Source organism: Stenella coeruleoalba, assembly GCF_951394435.1.
Source record: "Stenella coeruleoalba genome assembly, chromosome: 14".
NCBI classification, from domain to species: Eukaryota; Metazoa; Chordata; class Mammalia; order Artiodactyla; family Delphinidae; genus Stenella; species Stenella coeruleoalba.
In genome coordinates, this window is record NC_137160.1 from 47,497,681 (window position 1) to 47,510,929 (window position 13,249).

General features: G+C 44.0%; 1 protein-coding gene across 1 annotated transcript in view; it reads left to right on the forward strand.

Moving 5' to 3' along the window:
* Nucleotides 1–414: 414 nt before the first annotated feature.
* The window catches only part of KCTD1 (potassium channel tetramerization domain containing 1), a gene marked incomplete at its 5' end in the record, with an annotated part of 44,207 nt that continues 31,372 nt past the window's right edge, over nucleotides 415–13,249 (forward strand). The window contains one exon of the mRNA XM_079942451.1: nucleotides 415–578. Within this exon, the coding sequence (XP_079798577.1) occupies nucleotides 415–578 (164 nt within the window). The remainder of the gene's footprint in view (nucleotides 579–13,249) is intronic.

The following is a 13,249-nucleotide window of genomic DNA, read 5'->3' on the forward strand; positions in this document are numbered from 1 at the left end:
TTTTCCAAGAGAAGGATAAAGCATATGTATTTTATTTAGAGTGGACTGTTTTAAGTGTTATCTTTTCATTTGGAACGAATAGTAGTTCTCCACGTGCCATTAACCAGTTGTTAAATGTGAGAATTCATTAGTTAAATAAGCCATCACAGTGTGTGGGATGATGTGAAATGAACATTAGCTCAGCTCCTTGATTCCGAGCATGGGAAGTTTTCCTTTTCTTTGTTACAGAGTTGGGGGGCTTTTTGATATTCATTACAACAAAAGCGAGAGCTTGCTGATCTTCCAGATTTTATTGCCAAACGAATATCAACACTAGTCACTGGCTTCTTCTGTAGGATGTATGGGTTTCCTTTCTCTCCACAAAAGAAGACATGTCTAAACTTGCTTATCTCTCTATAGGACAGTCGGCCCAATATGTCAAGACCTCTGATCACTAGATCTCCTGCATCTCCACTGAACAACCAAGGCATTCCTACTCCAGCACAACTCACAAAATCCAACGCACCCGTCCACATCGACGTGGGCGGCCACATGTACACCAGCAGCCTGGCCACCCTCACCAAATACCCCGAATCAAGGTAATCCGAAAAGCCGCAAAGTCACGCTCCAGAGTGCATGTATTTGATGATCTAACTGTTTTTCCTTTGACCAGCTTAGCAGTGCAGCCTCGCCAGGGCCAGGGGTAGGACATGAAAGCATCATGTGGGCCACCTGTTATGGAGGCAGCTCTGGGACATGACCGTAAATCTCCTACGAGTCAGGGTTTGATCCAGAGATTAGCCGAGTACGTGTGAAAGTGTCACTGAGAATGGGGTTCTGTGATATTTCACTCCTCTGAGAGCTTCACGTTTCTCAGCGTAGTAAACAAAGGATGATGATTTCTACCCCTGACCTTTCTTCTGTCCTCTTCTTCTGAAACACACTTTCTTATCGAGTCTTAGAATTTTATAGTTGGCCCAACTTGTGAACTGGAGAAAAAAAAAAAAAAGAGAGACTCTTATCAGTAGGGCGGTATATTTAGAACAGTTGGCAGAAGTACAGAAAGATAGCCTTGTCTGAAAAAAAAATGAAGGGCAGTGGAAGTTATGAACGCTCGAGGCAGATAAGCAAATAGGAAAAGGGTATGAAGGGGGAGAGTGGTTTATAAATGGGCGTGTACACCACACTGATGAGAACTCCCCTCCCACGCCCCACTCACCCATTTCTTTTTCTTTTTTTAAAAGTTTATTTATTTATTTGGTTGGGCTGGGTCTTAGCTGCGGCAGGTGGGTCCTTAGTTGCAGCAAGTGGGCTCCTTAGTTGCGGCATATGAACTCTTAGTTGCAGCATATGAACTCTTAGTGGCGGCACGCGTGTGGGATCTAGTTCCCTGACCAGGGATCGAACCCGGGCCCCCTGCACTGGAAACGTGGAGTCTTAACCGCTGCACCACCAGGGAAGTCCTGCCACCCAGCCTTTTCTAAAGGAGTTTCCAAGGAAACAATTTACTTTGTGCCCCAGGACACCCCTCCTGGCTCCACCTAGATCTGGGGGCTGAGGCAGATCCTATTAGGGAATTTATCCTCGGGCCACTCGGCTGGTGGGTAGAGGAAGAGGCATGAGCTCACGTAGGCTGATGTCAGGAGAAAGGGTGTTTCTCTGCTTGTTTCTGCTCAAATGGAATGGAAACATAGCACTTGGGCTTCAGAAAAGCACTCTTTGCATTTCTGAGAACCTCCTACAATATGACAGGTATCAGGTAACTTACAGCCTAAGAAGAGAGCACTGACATACAAATCACTGTCATAACTGCACAAAGACTGCTTTTGTGGTTTTTGTTAGTCTCACTTCACTATCTGATATTTTATGAAGGAATGTGAAGGTTGAGAAAAGATGAAATATTTTCCCTCTCAATTTCCAGATTTCATTTCTACAATAGACATGAAATGATTTTTAAAAAGCAGATGTTATAAATTCAGTTACCCAAAACACCTGTATATTGGGAATTCCCTGGCGTTCCAATGGTTAGGGCTCCATGCTCCTACTGCAGGGGGCATGGGTTCTATCCCTGCTCAGGGAACTAAGATCCTGCAAGCTGTGCAGCATGGCCAAAAAAATAAAAAAAAATTTTTAAATGTATATTTTAAAATGAAATGATCATATCAGTCAGTTGTTAGTATTACTGAGTCTCCACCCTCCCTAAATGCATTGTTATTGGATGCTACAAAATTGTTACATGATGGTTGTATTTCTTAAGAGTATCGTTATATAAGGAGGTTCTTTTTTTAAAAAAAAAGTCTATTTCCATTCCTTCTAACCTTCTAACACCAACATCGACAATAGAAAATCACTGTGCCTCTTCAGATGAACACTTAATTCTAGGGGGCAAGTCACCAAACAAACATAAGTCAAAAAGCAAGTTTCGACGATAGCAGAATGCACTGGTCTGATCTGGCGGCCTTTTCCTTCAGTCTGATTATTAGACTGTGATACAGGAGGGAAGTTAGTCATTACACTATTTGCATGTGGTATAAATGGTAGGTTTTCTCGTGCTCATTGCAGCTGGGTGGGTCTCTTCCCACTGCCTAAGGCCCACCAGGGTTTTGGCTTTTGTGAAGCTCACCGGTGTCACTTGGCGTATTGGCAGTGATATAAGATAGACAGTGAGGGACTCTGTAAATTCAGTTCCTCTCTCGCAAGTCATTTGCCATTTCAATCGTGTCGATGCTTGGCAGTATTAAAGACCTCTGATAGTGTCTCATTTGGAGAGCTTTCCTCAGGCCAACTTTCCATGGGTATTTCTAAGAGTCCCCTTTTTGTCCCTTATTATTTTCCCCCTGAGACGTGCATCGCGTTTCATGGATCTCAACGGATTCAGCACTCTTGGTATCTGTACTGTCTCATATGGGAACCACTAGCCACGTGCAGCTTTGAGCACTTGACGTGTGGCTGGTCCAAACTGAAATGTCCTTTAAGTGTAAAATATACACTGGATTCTAAAGACTTAGTGCCCCCCAAATGTGAAATATCTCAAAAATTTTATATTGATTTCATGTTGGAGTGATACTATGATAATATATTGAGTCGTATAAATAATAATAGAGTTAAATAAAATATATTAAAATTAATTTCACCTGTTTCTTTTTAAGCTCTTTTTTTTTTTTTTTTTTTTTTTTTTGTGGTACGCGGGCCTCTCACTGTTGTGGCCTCTCCCGTTGCGGAGCACAGGCTCTGGACGCGCAGGTTCAGTGGCCATGGCTCATGGGCCCAGCCGCTCTGCGGCATGTGGGATCTTCCTGGACCGGGGCACGAACCCGTGTCCCCTGCATCGGCAGGCGGACTCTCAACTACTGCGCCACCAGGGAAGCCCCTCTTTTTACTCTTTTAATGTGGCTACCAGAAAACACAAAATTACAGACGTGTCTCACTCTTTATTGCTGTTGCACAGCACTGAACTATATATATGCACAGATTTTTTTAAAAATCTCATTAAACCTCCCCCTCCCGAAACCTGATGCTTACACGCATCATAAATTGAATTTCTCTTTCACCAACTTAATTAGAAAAGATAAAATTGTTCATCTTTCTTTCTTGACCTTTCTCTATGCTTCGCTGTCACCTCTGTGCTCCCAGTGTCCTGGGAGCAACATCAAAAATAATATGTGGTTCATTAGTCCCAGGTTTGAATGCTGACGCTCCCATTTAATAGTTGTTTGGCCATGGATAGGTTCAATTTCTAAGTGCCTGTCTTCTGTCTTGTAAAATAGACACAAATACGTCTTCTTCCAAGGTTATTGGGAGGATTAAATGTGATTATGGAAAGCACGACATGGCCCTGTGCCCAACACGTTGTATTGCCTTTATACTTAATCTTCTGCCAAACCCAGCAATTGTTTCTTTTCCAACTGCCTTCCAAACTCCAAATATATCCCATTCCTTCATTTCCTAGACCACAGAAACAGCCTCACTTCTGGATACTTGCCTGGATTTATAAAGGCTCAAGGGCCTCCTTGCCTGCACCTTCTGGTCCTTTATCTTTTTGTTTCTTTTTTTTTTGCGGTACGCGGGCCTCTCACTGCCGTGGCCTCTCCCATTGCGGAGCACAGGCTCCGGACGCGCAGGCTCAGCGGCCATGGCTCACGGGCCCAAACGCTCCGCGGCATGTGGGATCTTCCCAGACCGGGGCACGAACCCGTGTCGCCTGCATCGTCAGGCGGACTCACAACCACTGCGCCACCAGGGAAGCCCTGGTCCTTTATCTTTAATGTCCCCACCTGTCTTGGAACTGCCAAGCTATCCCAAGATCATCTTTTTTGTTAGGAGATATTTTTAAGCCTATGTCCAAACTTTTGGAAACAAGCCCTACAAGTAATTTATGTTTCTGTTGCTTACACCTAAAGCAGATGACACTGGCTGGAAAACAATGCTGTGGATGTTGAATGGACCACCGTGTGTTGCTTTGCTTCCTCTTGGATTTGGGAGGGGGCGGGGGGGGGTGCTTGGAAAGAAATTAAATGTTCATTTCAAAGCAGCAGTCAGTTTAATGGGACCCATCCACAACTTTCAGTAGTCAAAGATATAGGGAAGAAATAGTTCTTCATGCTTTTTCCGCAGATGTCAGATGCTCCTTCCAACTTCTGGGAAAATCTCTCATATATATCAACCTTTTGGGGATAAATTGTAGGACATTAGGTTGCCCCTGACCATAGAATTCCAAGTAATTCCAAGTTGAGCTCTCTAGATTCTGGTTGTCTTGAATACGTCTCATCCTACTGGACCACTCCCTGCCCCCTCTCCCTCTTGGAGCACCCTGGTTCCTCTCTCGCTCACACTTTCCTTGGTGTAGCCCAGTGGGGAAAAGGGTCTTTTCTTTGGTTTTCTTTTCTAGGATTTCAGGGGGAGATTCGTAGTGTAAAAGTACTAAGTTGTTTGTAACAAGTGATCCTAAAAGTGTCCTTCTATAATTTCAAAGGTCCTGCAAAGGGCCTTTACTCCATTTTGAAATATTGTGGGTGATTTTTTATTCTGTTTCTATTTCTTGTCCTCTGGGCTAAAGGCTACCTTTAGAACGTTGTCCCCAGAAAGTGGTACCTTGGACCACACAGCTAAACATTAGAAGCACCTGCAAAGCATCAAAAGGCCATGAAAGGCCATGCCCCAGACCAGTGAAACGGGAAACGCTGCGATTTTCCTAAGAGGTCCTGATTTTAACCATATGGCTTTGTATGGTCCCTCCAACTGAACATAGGCCTCTTACTTAATGAATCTCCCATGCTATATCATAATGGCCATTCCACCAAAGAAAATACATTTGGATCTTCATTTCTTTAATTAGCAAGGTTACCCGGTTCCACTGTCTGTGCCCCCACATGCCCTATTTTTTTCTTTTCTTTGGCTTGTACACCCTGAGTACGGATTCAATATGCAAGTTGACTTTTATATTTTACAACAAGGTTAATTACTTATGTTGTTATTCATTTCCATTACTGGGTGGTTTTTTTTATTTTTTTATAAATTTATTTATTATTTCATTTATTTTTTTGGCTGTGTTGGGTCTTCATTGCTGCATGTGGGCTTTCTCCAGTTGCGGCGAGCGGGGGCTACTCTTCGTTGCAGTGCGCGGGCTTCTCATTGCGGTGGCTTCTCTTGCTGCGGAGCATGGACTGTAGGCGAGCGGGCTTCAGTAGTTGCAGCACGTGGGCTCAGTAGTTGTGGTGCATGGGCTTAGTTGCTCCACGGCATGTGGGATCTTCCCGGACCGGGGCTTGAATCCGTGTCCCCTGCCTTGGCAGGCAGATTCTTAACCACTGCGCCACCAGGGAAGCCTATTGAGTTGTTTTTAGCTAACAGGACTGGACATAAAGGCTTCAAATTAACTGAAGTACTGCATACATCCGTGGTGTGGTCTGTCTTTACCAACATTTCGTGTGAGATGCAAAACAGTTCTTTGGAAGTGTTTATGAGACAGAGGCTGAACCACACCACCTCAGTGAAAAACACTGTTCCCTTTCAGGGGAGCCTACAAGTCTCCAATTTTGGTTGCTATTTTGAATTGCCGTCACCAAACAAAACACCCAGTTCAGACCTGCAATAATTTTACATCAAATAAGTAAACCCAAAAATATATATATTTTTAAATAGATATACAAAGAAGATAGAAGATATTTAACAATTTGTTACCCTGATTTCTAAGTTGTAAATATCTAGACATATGGGAGGTGGACCTCACTTGTACTCTTGCCCTGAGCCCCCCAAATTTTAAGAACAGACCTGATCATATCTGACTCAGAAATCCAAGGTACCCACTAACATCATTGGTAACAAAAAATCTAGGTATCTAATTTGTCGTAAGTAAGTAATATTGGTACCAAAGTACATGGCCTCTTTAAAATCTCCTGCTGTTGACAGTGAAATATCTTCTTAGCCACATGTGTGTGTGATATTAAAGAAATGTTCTATGCTTTAAAAGAAGATGTAAGTCTGAGTTCAAAGTTAGGTCTGTGTCATCATTTACTGTCACCTCGAACGAAAACAATATTAACAGCAGTTATATTGATGGTTATTCAGATGTGGACTTTTTAAACCAAGAAGTGGGCAGATACTGCTGGTTAACCACACCTATGGGGTGGCAGTGAGGCAGGGATCTTAGCTAAAAGAGCTACTAACCTAGAGGTGAAAGACACAGTCTCCTGTTACAATCCCCTGAGCCATCCGATCTGCCTGCTTGACAGAGCTTTTGTATATTTTAAACCAAGTATATGAGTTAACTCCGACACAAGGAGATTATGCTGAATTGGTCTCTCCTAAATAGCAGCGGTTACTAAGCACACTGGCATATGTAGGTAATTGCAAAACTCAAGAGACTCAGCTTTCAACGTTGCAGTCGACACCCATGGCCACCCAAGGGGTGTGTGTATCTGGAGCTTCAGCATGGCGATGCCAGGCATGTGTGCCTTGCCAGTAGAGATCTGGTTTTGGCAGGCTTCACCCCCGATGTGCTGGCCATTCCAGGGTGGTTCCGTGGAGCTGCACTGAAGGAAAAGTGGGGCACTTGCAACGTTAAGGGGTTGGTCCGCACGCTCAGGACAATTGAATTCTAATGTCTGGATTTCCGAGTAACTGCTGTGCACCAGCCCCGGGAGTTTTCTGTAATCCCGTGTCAGGGCTGGGGGTTCCGTGCTCTGGCTTTGACTTCACAGTTCCAGTTCACGCTACGGTCCCTAGATACACGTGGTGCGTCCCACATTGTCATCACACAGGCTCACGCTTCAGGATCTCAACAAAAATGCCCCCAAATTAATGCATCCTGTTTGCTGGCCAAACAGTTCCCTTAACTTTCTTTCAGAATGATTGCATGGCACTGAATACAAAGCTTTTTATTATGACCTGCTCTTTAGATCAGCATGATTTATAATTCAGTATCTATCTCAAGTTTTAAAAAAAAATCACAGAATAGGTTATTGGGGGTTTTTAGATGAGTGGACATCAACCTGGCATATATAGTCTCAGCACAAATGGAAAAAGAGAACGTATCCCTGCTGCTGGGAAAACGCCTGTGGAAATGCATACAATGAGGACAGTCTAATGGTGAGCAGTTCTGACTGGTTGATCTTAAAACCAAAAAAAAAAAAGAAAATTAGTTTACGGAGGGATTAAAAGGAGGAAAAGCACTTGGCCAATGAAAAATGGAAAGTTTCTCCAGGATTATAGGGACAAGTTTTCCTCTGCTCTGTTTCTTCTTTTCATCTTACAATAATGCTTTTCCAAACTGCTCCTCACTTATATAGGCAAAGAGTAAATGAAACCAGCTTCAAAAGATTTTTTTTTTTTTTCAAAACGATGAAACTGGATTTTCTGTTTAGTGTTGAAAGTCCAGCTTCAGTAACTTAGGCTGCACTGCTGGCAGATTCAGCAAACTTTCTTTGCCACTTGGGCACAACATGGGCCTAGCTTTTAAAGTAATCTAGCTCATCAAGTCTTATCTTCGACAATCATTTAAAGAAAAATGCAGCCATGTTACAGGTACTGGCCTGTAGTTTTCCCTGTCATGTTCGTTTTTTTCATTCTACAGATTTATTCTGTGTTCCTTGTCAACCAGGGCGTACACTGGCCAACAAAAGTCCTTGCTCTCTTGTCGTTTACTTGGGGGCAGGAGAGGACAGACAATAAACAAGTAAACAATCAATTAACAATATTTGAGTTGGTAGTAAGTAAAGTGGGAAGAAAAATAAAACAGGATGAATAGCCTTGGGATGTAGTTTGCTTCCTATGTTAAGTCTAAAGATAATTTTATTCTATGGTTTGTTTCTTCAGGATACATCTTTATTAGTTCGTCTACATTTTCAAGACAGAATCTAGTTTACATTTTAGAGTCGATGTAGAAGCAGATTGTTGTTGCTTCAGTATCACAGGTCACACCTTATCAACGGCCTCTTCTGAGTTCTGTGATTCACCTCCTGTTATCTGATGTGTGGCAAATACATATGTTCACTCTTCATCTCAGCAGGAGGGAAGTACAGGGTGAAGTCTACTGTCTGGGCTATGGGTGTGGAACAGCTCCAGGCCAGACCATCATCTTCAGATCACCTTGCTAGTTATATTAACCATGATATTTTTTTTGATATTAACTCAGTTCAAATGTCACTTCTTTTTATTTTATTTATTTCTTTATTTGGCTGCATTGGGTCTTGGTTGCTGCGAGCAGGGGCTACTCTTCGTTGCGGTGTGCAGGCTTCTCATTGCAGTGGTTTCTCTTGTTGTGGAGCACGGGCTCTAGGCCCGCGGGCTACAGTAGTTGCAGCATGCGGGCTCAGTAGTTGTGGCTCGCGGGCTTAGTTGCTCCGCGGCATGTGGGATCTTCCTGGACCGGGGATCGAGCCCGTGTCCCCTGCATTGACAGGTGGATTCTTAGCCATTGCGCCACCAGGGAAGTCCCAACCGTGATATTGTTTCTGGTACATTTTCTGTAATTTTGCAGTCGGTGGTAACTGAAGTTAGATTTGGTGTTGACCAAAGTAGGGAGTTAACAGATGTTAAAATAAATGTGGGCAGAAGGCCCTTGGAGGTAAACAGTAACAAGGCCGGCGGCTCCCTTAGCCTGATCCTTAGACCAGGAAGGTGAGGGCCCCCTTGCGCCCCCACATGGTGCTGGTGCCTTTGATGGCAGAGCAGTAACACTGGGTATTCAGCGTGAAACAACTCGGGACAGGACTGTAGGTCACGTTCTCGATTCTTATTAACTTCTCACTTGCCGAGAACTCAGCCTCAGCTTAGCTAGAAACCCTCTTCCTGAAAAACTCTTTCTTACTTAGTTCTCATTCTTGTGTTCTTGGTACCTAGTATCGGGCCTGGCACAGGGGACGTTCACAAGTTTGCTTGATATATGGATTAATTACTGGGTAAGATTCTGTACCCAGAGGCCAGATCCTCAAAACAATGAAGGTCAAGTAATTGAATAAAGCTATTCAAAATAGAAAGTTACGTTTAAAGCTGGACTGGGCTCGTTCCCTATATCATTCGTGCGCCGCCATAAGCTATTTATAGGAGGCGCTGTTGCAGATAAGAACACGCAGCTCTACGAGGCTCAGCAACGTGTTCAGTCTTATTCGGCAAATGGGGAAGAGCCAGGATTCCAACTCCCACTCTGACTCCAGGGCCTTGGTTTTTTAATTCTTCTATAGCCATGCTTCTCAATCCTGGGGGCATGTTAGAATCAACTGGGATTCAAAAAACAACCTGGTCCTTCCCACAAAGTTTCTGATTTCGTTGGTCTGGACCTGGGCATGGGATTTGCTAACGCTTCCCGTGTTCAGCTATGCAGTCCATCTTCCCACCTTCTGGAACTGTGTTCTAAAGGTGAGCTTTAGCCAAGGGGACAGCTCTTCTACAATATCTCAAGCTATTTTATTCTCCAGGTGGCCTTCACCTAACTCTGGGTCAGTGCTGGGGCATGTGTGAGCCCTGCCACCCCCGTGGTGCCGGAGCTCCCGGCCTGGTCTCCTGCCGTCCAGTGTCATACAAATACAGTGCTATCATTTTCTATGTGTGTCATGACTTTAAAAAGTGTGCAAAGCACCGCCTTAGACTGGGCAATGGGATAAATGAATCTTGTTCTTATTTGCCTGTGGGTTTCAGGAAGCTCTTTTTTTCATGCCCCCATGTCCAGTGCACACAGTCATCCCACAGCAAGGGACAGAGTTGGCCTTGGACCAGTGATCTTGCCACCTGCTGATGGCCACTGGGTTGACCTGTGAAGAGAAAATCATTAGCACAACATTCAGTGACCAGCTTCGGCCCCAGCACGCTGTGCCCACGGGAAGGAGTGGTCTACCGGGTGCCAGGATACGTAGGGCTGCTAATCAGGTTAGGGGCATCTAGGTCCACTGATGTGTTAGTCACCGCCTCTCTGCTGGCCTCCTCCCTTTCCCGTTGCTACTGGAGCAGCGGACCCGAGTGCCCCGCGATATAGCAAACTATCGCAGGTTCACACCACTGCACAAAACACACGTGCCTGCACCAATCAGAAAAATTGTTTTCAAAAAGTTTTAAATTTATTTCTAAAACATGCCCTCTAAGCTTACGCTTTAAGTTTTAAAACAAATAATACATCTACCAGTAGTCTTCAGTGCTTTGAACTGTGCCTGGCAATGCTTGATAAATATTGGTCGAATGTTGAATGAGTTTTGCTTAGTTGACTTGAGTGAGTTTTGTTCTGACCTGGAGCAGCTCAGCCATCACAGGGCTGCTGCAGTGTGAAGGTCAAACATTTTGAATCATCAGGTGCTAACAGTGATGTCAGATCGTAACGGCAAGCCTAGTCCAATCTGGGCAGCAAAGATTAACATCCTTTTTCCTTCAAGGCAGAGAGAGACCAGAAAGGAATTTTCTAGGCTAATTACGCTGAAGGGAAAAGGTAAGGAGAAGGGAATACATCAATCCAGTCACAACCCAGAGACCAATGAGCCAGATTAACAGAAGGGTGACACCTGCCTTCAGAATGTTTTCCTCCAACTGAGCCCCTCCTCCCTGAGCCCCTCGGATCATCTCCAGATGCTTGAAAGAATGCAGATTCCTTGTCTCCGGCCGCCATCTGTATCCCAGGATGTGAGGGAAATGAGCAGTTTTCATTGGCATCCAGGTAATCCGCCTGCATCTCCGAGTTTGGGCCACAAATCTGCAGAGGAGGGCAGTGAAGCAGCAATGCATCCCCCTGCAGCATGGCGGGGACAGCGGTGGTGTGGCTAGAGACACAGTGTTGGAGCGAGGCTTTTCTTAGTGCTTCTGGCTGGATTCTCAGCACTTGGGACAATAATACGGACTGTGCTCATTTTGATCTGTCGTGATAAATGGTGTCACTGGGCAACGCCAGCGTTGTTTTTGCCCTGTGTTCGTTATTGTACTTTCATGTTTCCTGCCTCATCATACAAGAAGTACTTTGATAATAAACTATATGTTCTATTTACTTGTTCGAAAAAGTTAATTCATAGGTATTTCGTAGAAGATTCTGGTAATTTCCTACAAGGTTAATATGTGAAAAATATGTTCCACTTTACTGTGTTCTTGAGAACAGGTCCAGTAGAAGGGCTTAAAATGGACAGTGTTATTTTCCACAGCCCAGCTCACATATCTCCTGTGACTTTGGTTCCTTAAATCCTGTAGTTTCTGTTGGTCACATAACTCTGATTCTGGCTGAGGGCTTCGTTTGAGAGCTTTTTTATGGCAAATGAGAACCAACGTTAATTTTAGGTGAATTTCCAAAAGACAAACCGCATTTTGGCTATGTAGAGAGCTCTGTGGGCCGAATATCACACCCCAGAGCTTGTGTCTACCATATAGCTCTTAATTCCGTCTTCCCAGACTGCTATGGTCTACTCTGCAGAGAGATGCAATCTCTCCGTATCTCTCTGTGCAGGATACAGCGAGGTGTCTATGCTGTGTGTATTCTTGCCTGGAATAAAACAATGCACAAGTTATTCTCAAGTTGGGGGAGTCTTTTTTATTAAGCCAATGCAGAAAATAAACTTCCCCTCCCTTAATTTCTGAAGAGAAGCATTTATTCAAAACAAAATCATATGATGTTATAATTTGCATGTGAACTCTGAGGACTTAAAACTCTGAAAGTCACACTGAAGGCTCCCTTATGGGTCCACCGAACACCCAGATGCCCTCTGCTGAAACTTGAGCTGTGGTCTTAGAAGAGTCCGTTTCACTGCGTCTGCCATGTCTGCCAGTTTGTTCTATTATCAGTATATAAATAACCCATTAAAATGCCATTTCTTTTCATTAGAAATGCAGGATTTATTGACTCAAGTTGATGAATTATCAATATTATGCTTCTGAAGGGTTACTCTCAAGGTGCCTGGAGATAGAAAGTAGCAACGATTTGTCTCCAAAATAGCAAGCTGAAGTGGGTGCCTAATGCTTGACCTGTGGCTTCTGAATATGCCCAGGGTGGTCCTGGTGGGAGGATGAGGGATGTGAGAGGTGGTGAGGGATGAGAAGTCAGTTGTGCTCTTACAAGGCGTATGCATTTCATGTGGTCATACTCCAAAGGCAGACACCCAGAAGTTCCAACTGGGTGGCAATTCCATTTGCAAAAAAAAAAAGTTAAAAAAAAACCCAAAACTTTCTTCGGTCCCACCATTATAACAGTTTTTTGCTGGACTGTCTGAATCTAATCGAGATCCAGTGTCAGTAGAAATGACACAGTCACTTGGATAATGGCTTCCTGCTGCCACATACATGCCATGTGTCGATTTGCTTAGTAATGACCTCGCTGTTTATCTTTTTTGGTGGTAATGATTATTTTTACCCCTGTGCACCTTTTCTTATTGTGTTCCCCATATTCAGAAGGTAAATTACAACTGTGCGTAACAGCTAACCACCACTTTCAAACAGTGGCGGAACTCACCAGGTTCAGAGGGCTTCATAACCGAGAGGTGAATCTGAACTCACCCAGACCTGTTTCCATGATTTGAGCTGAACGTGCTCCGTAACTCCCACCCAGCCTCATTAGGGCTTGGCTAGGCGCCTGCCACCCCTCCAAAAATTGATTTTTTTTTTTTTTTAAAAAAAACAGCTTAGAAGATCCTGAGGGCTTCAGAGCTTACCTGAAAAATGAAAACCCTTCTAGTCTCAAAGCGGTGCAAGAGAGCTAATGTCAAAGAAAAAAAGAAGGATCTTTTGAGTGTATCCTGCTGATCCATAATCTTAGTGGTACTTGAGGTTCTTCATCACAACATCACCATCTTGATGCTACGTTACAGAAGGA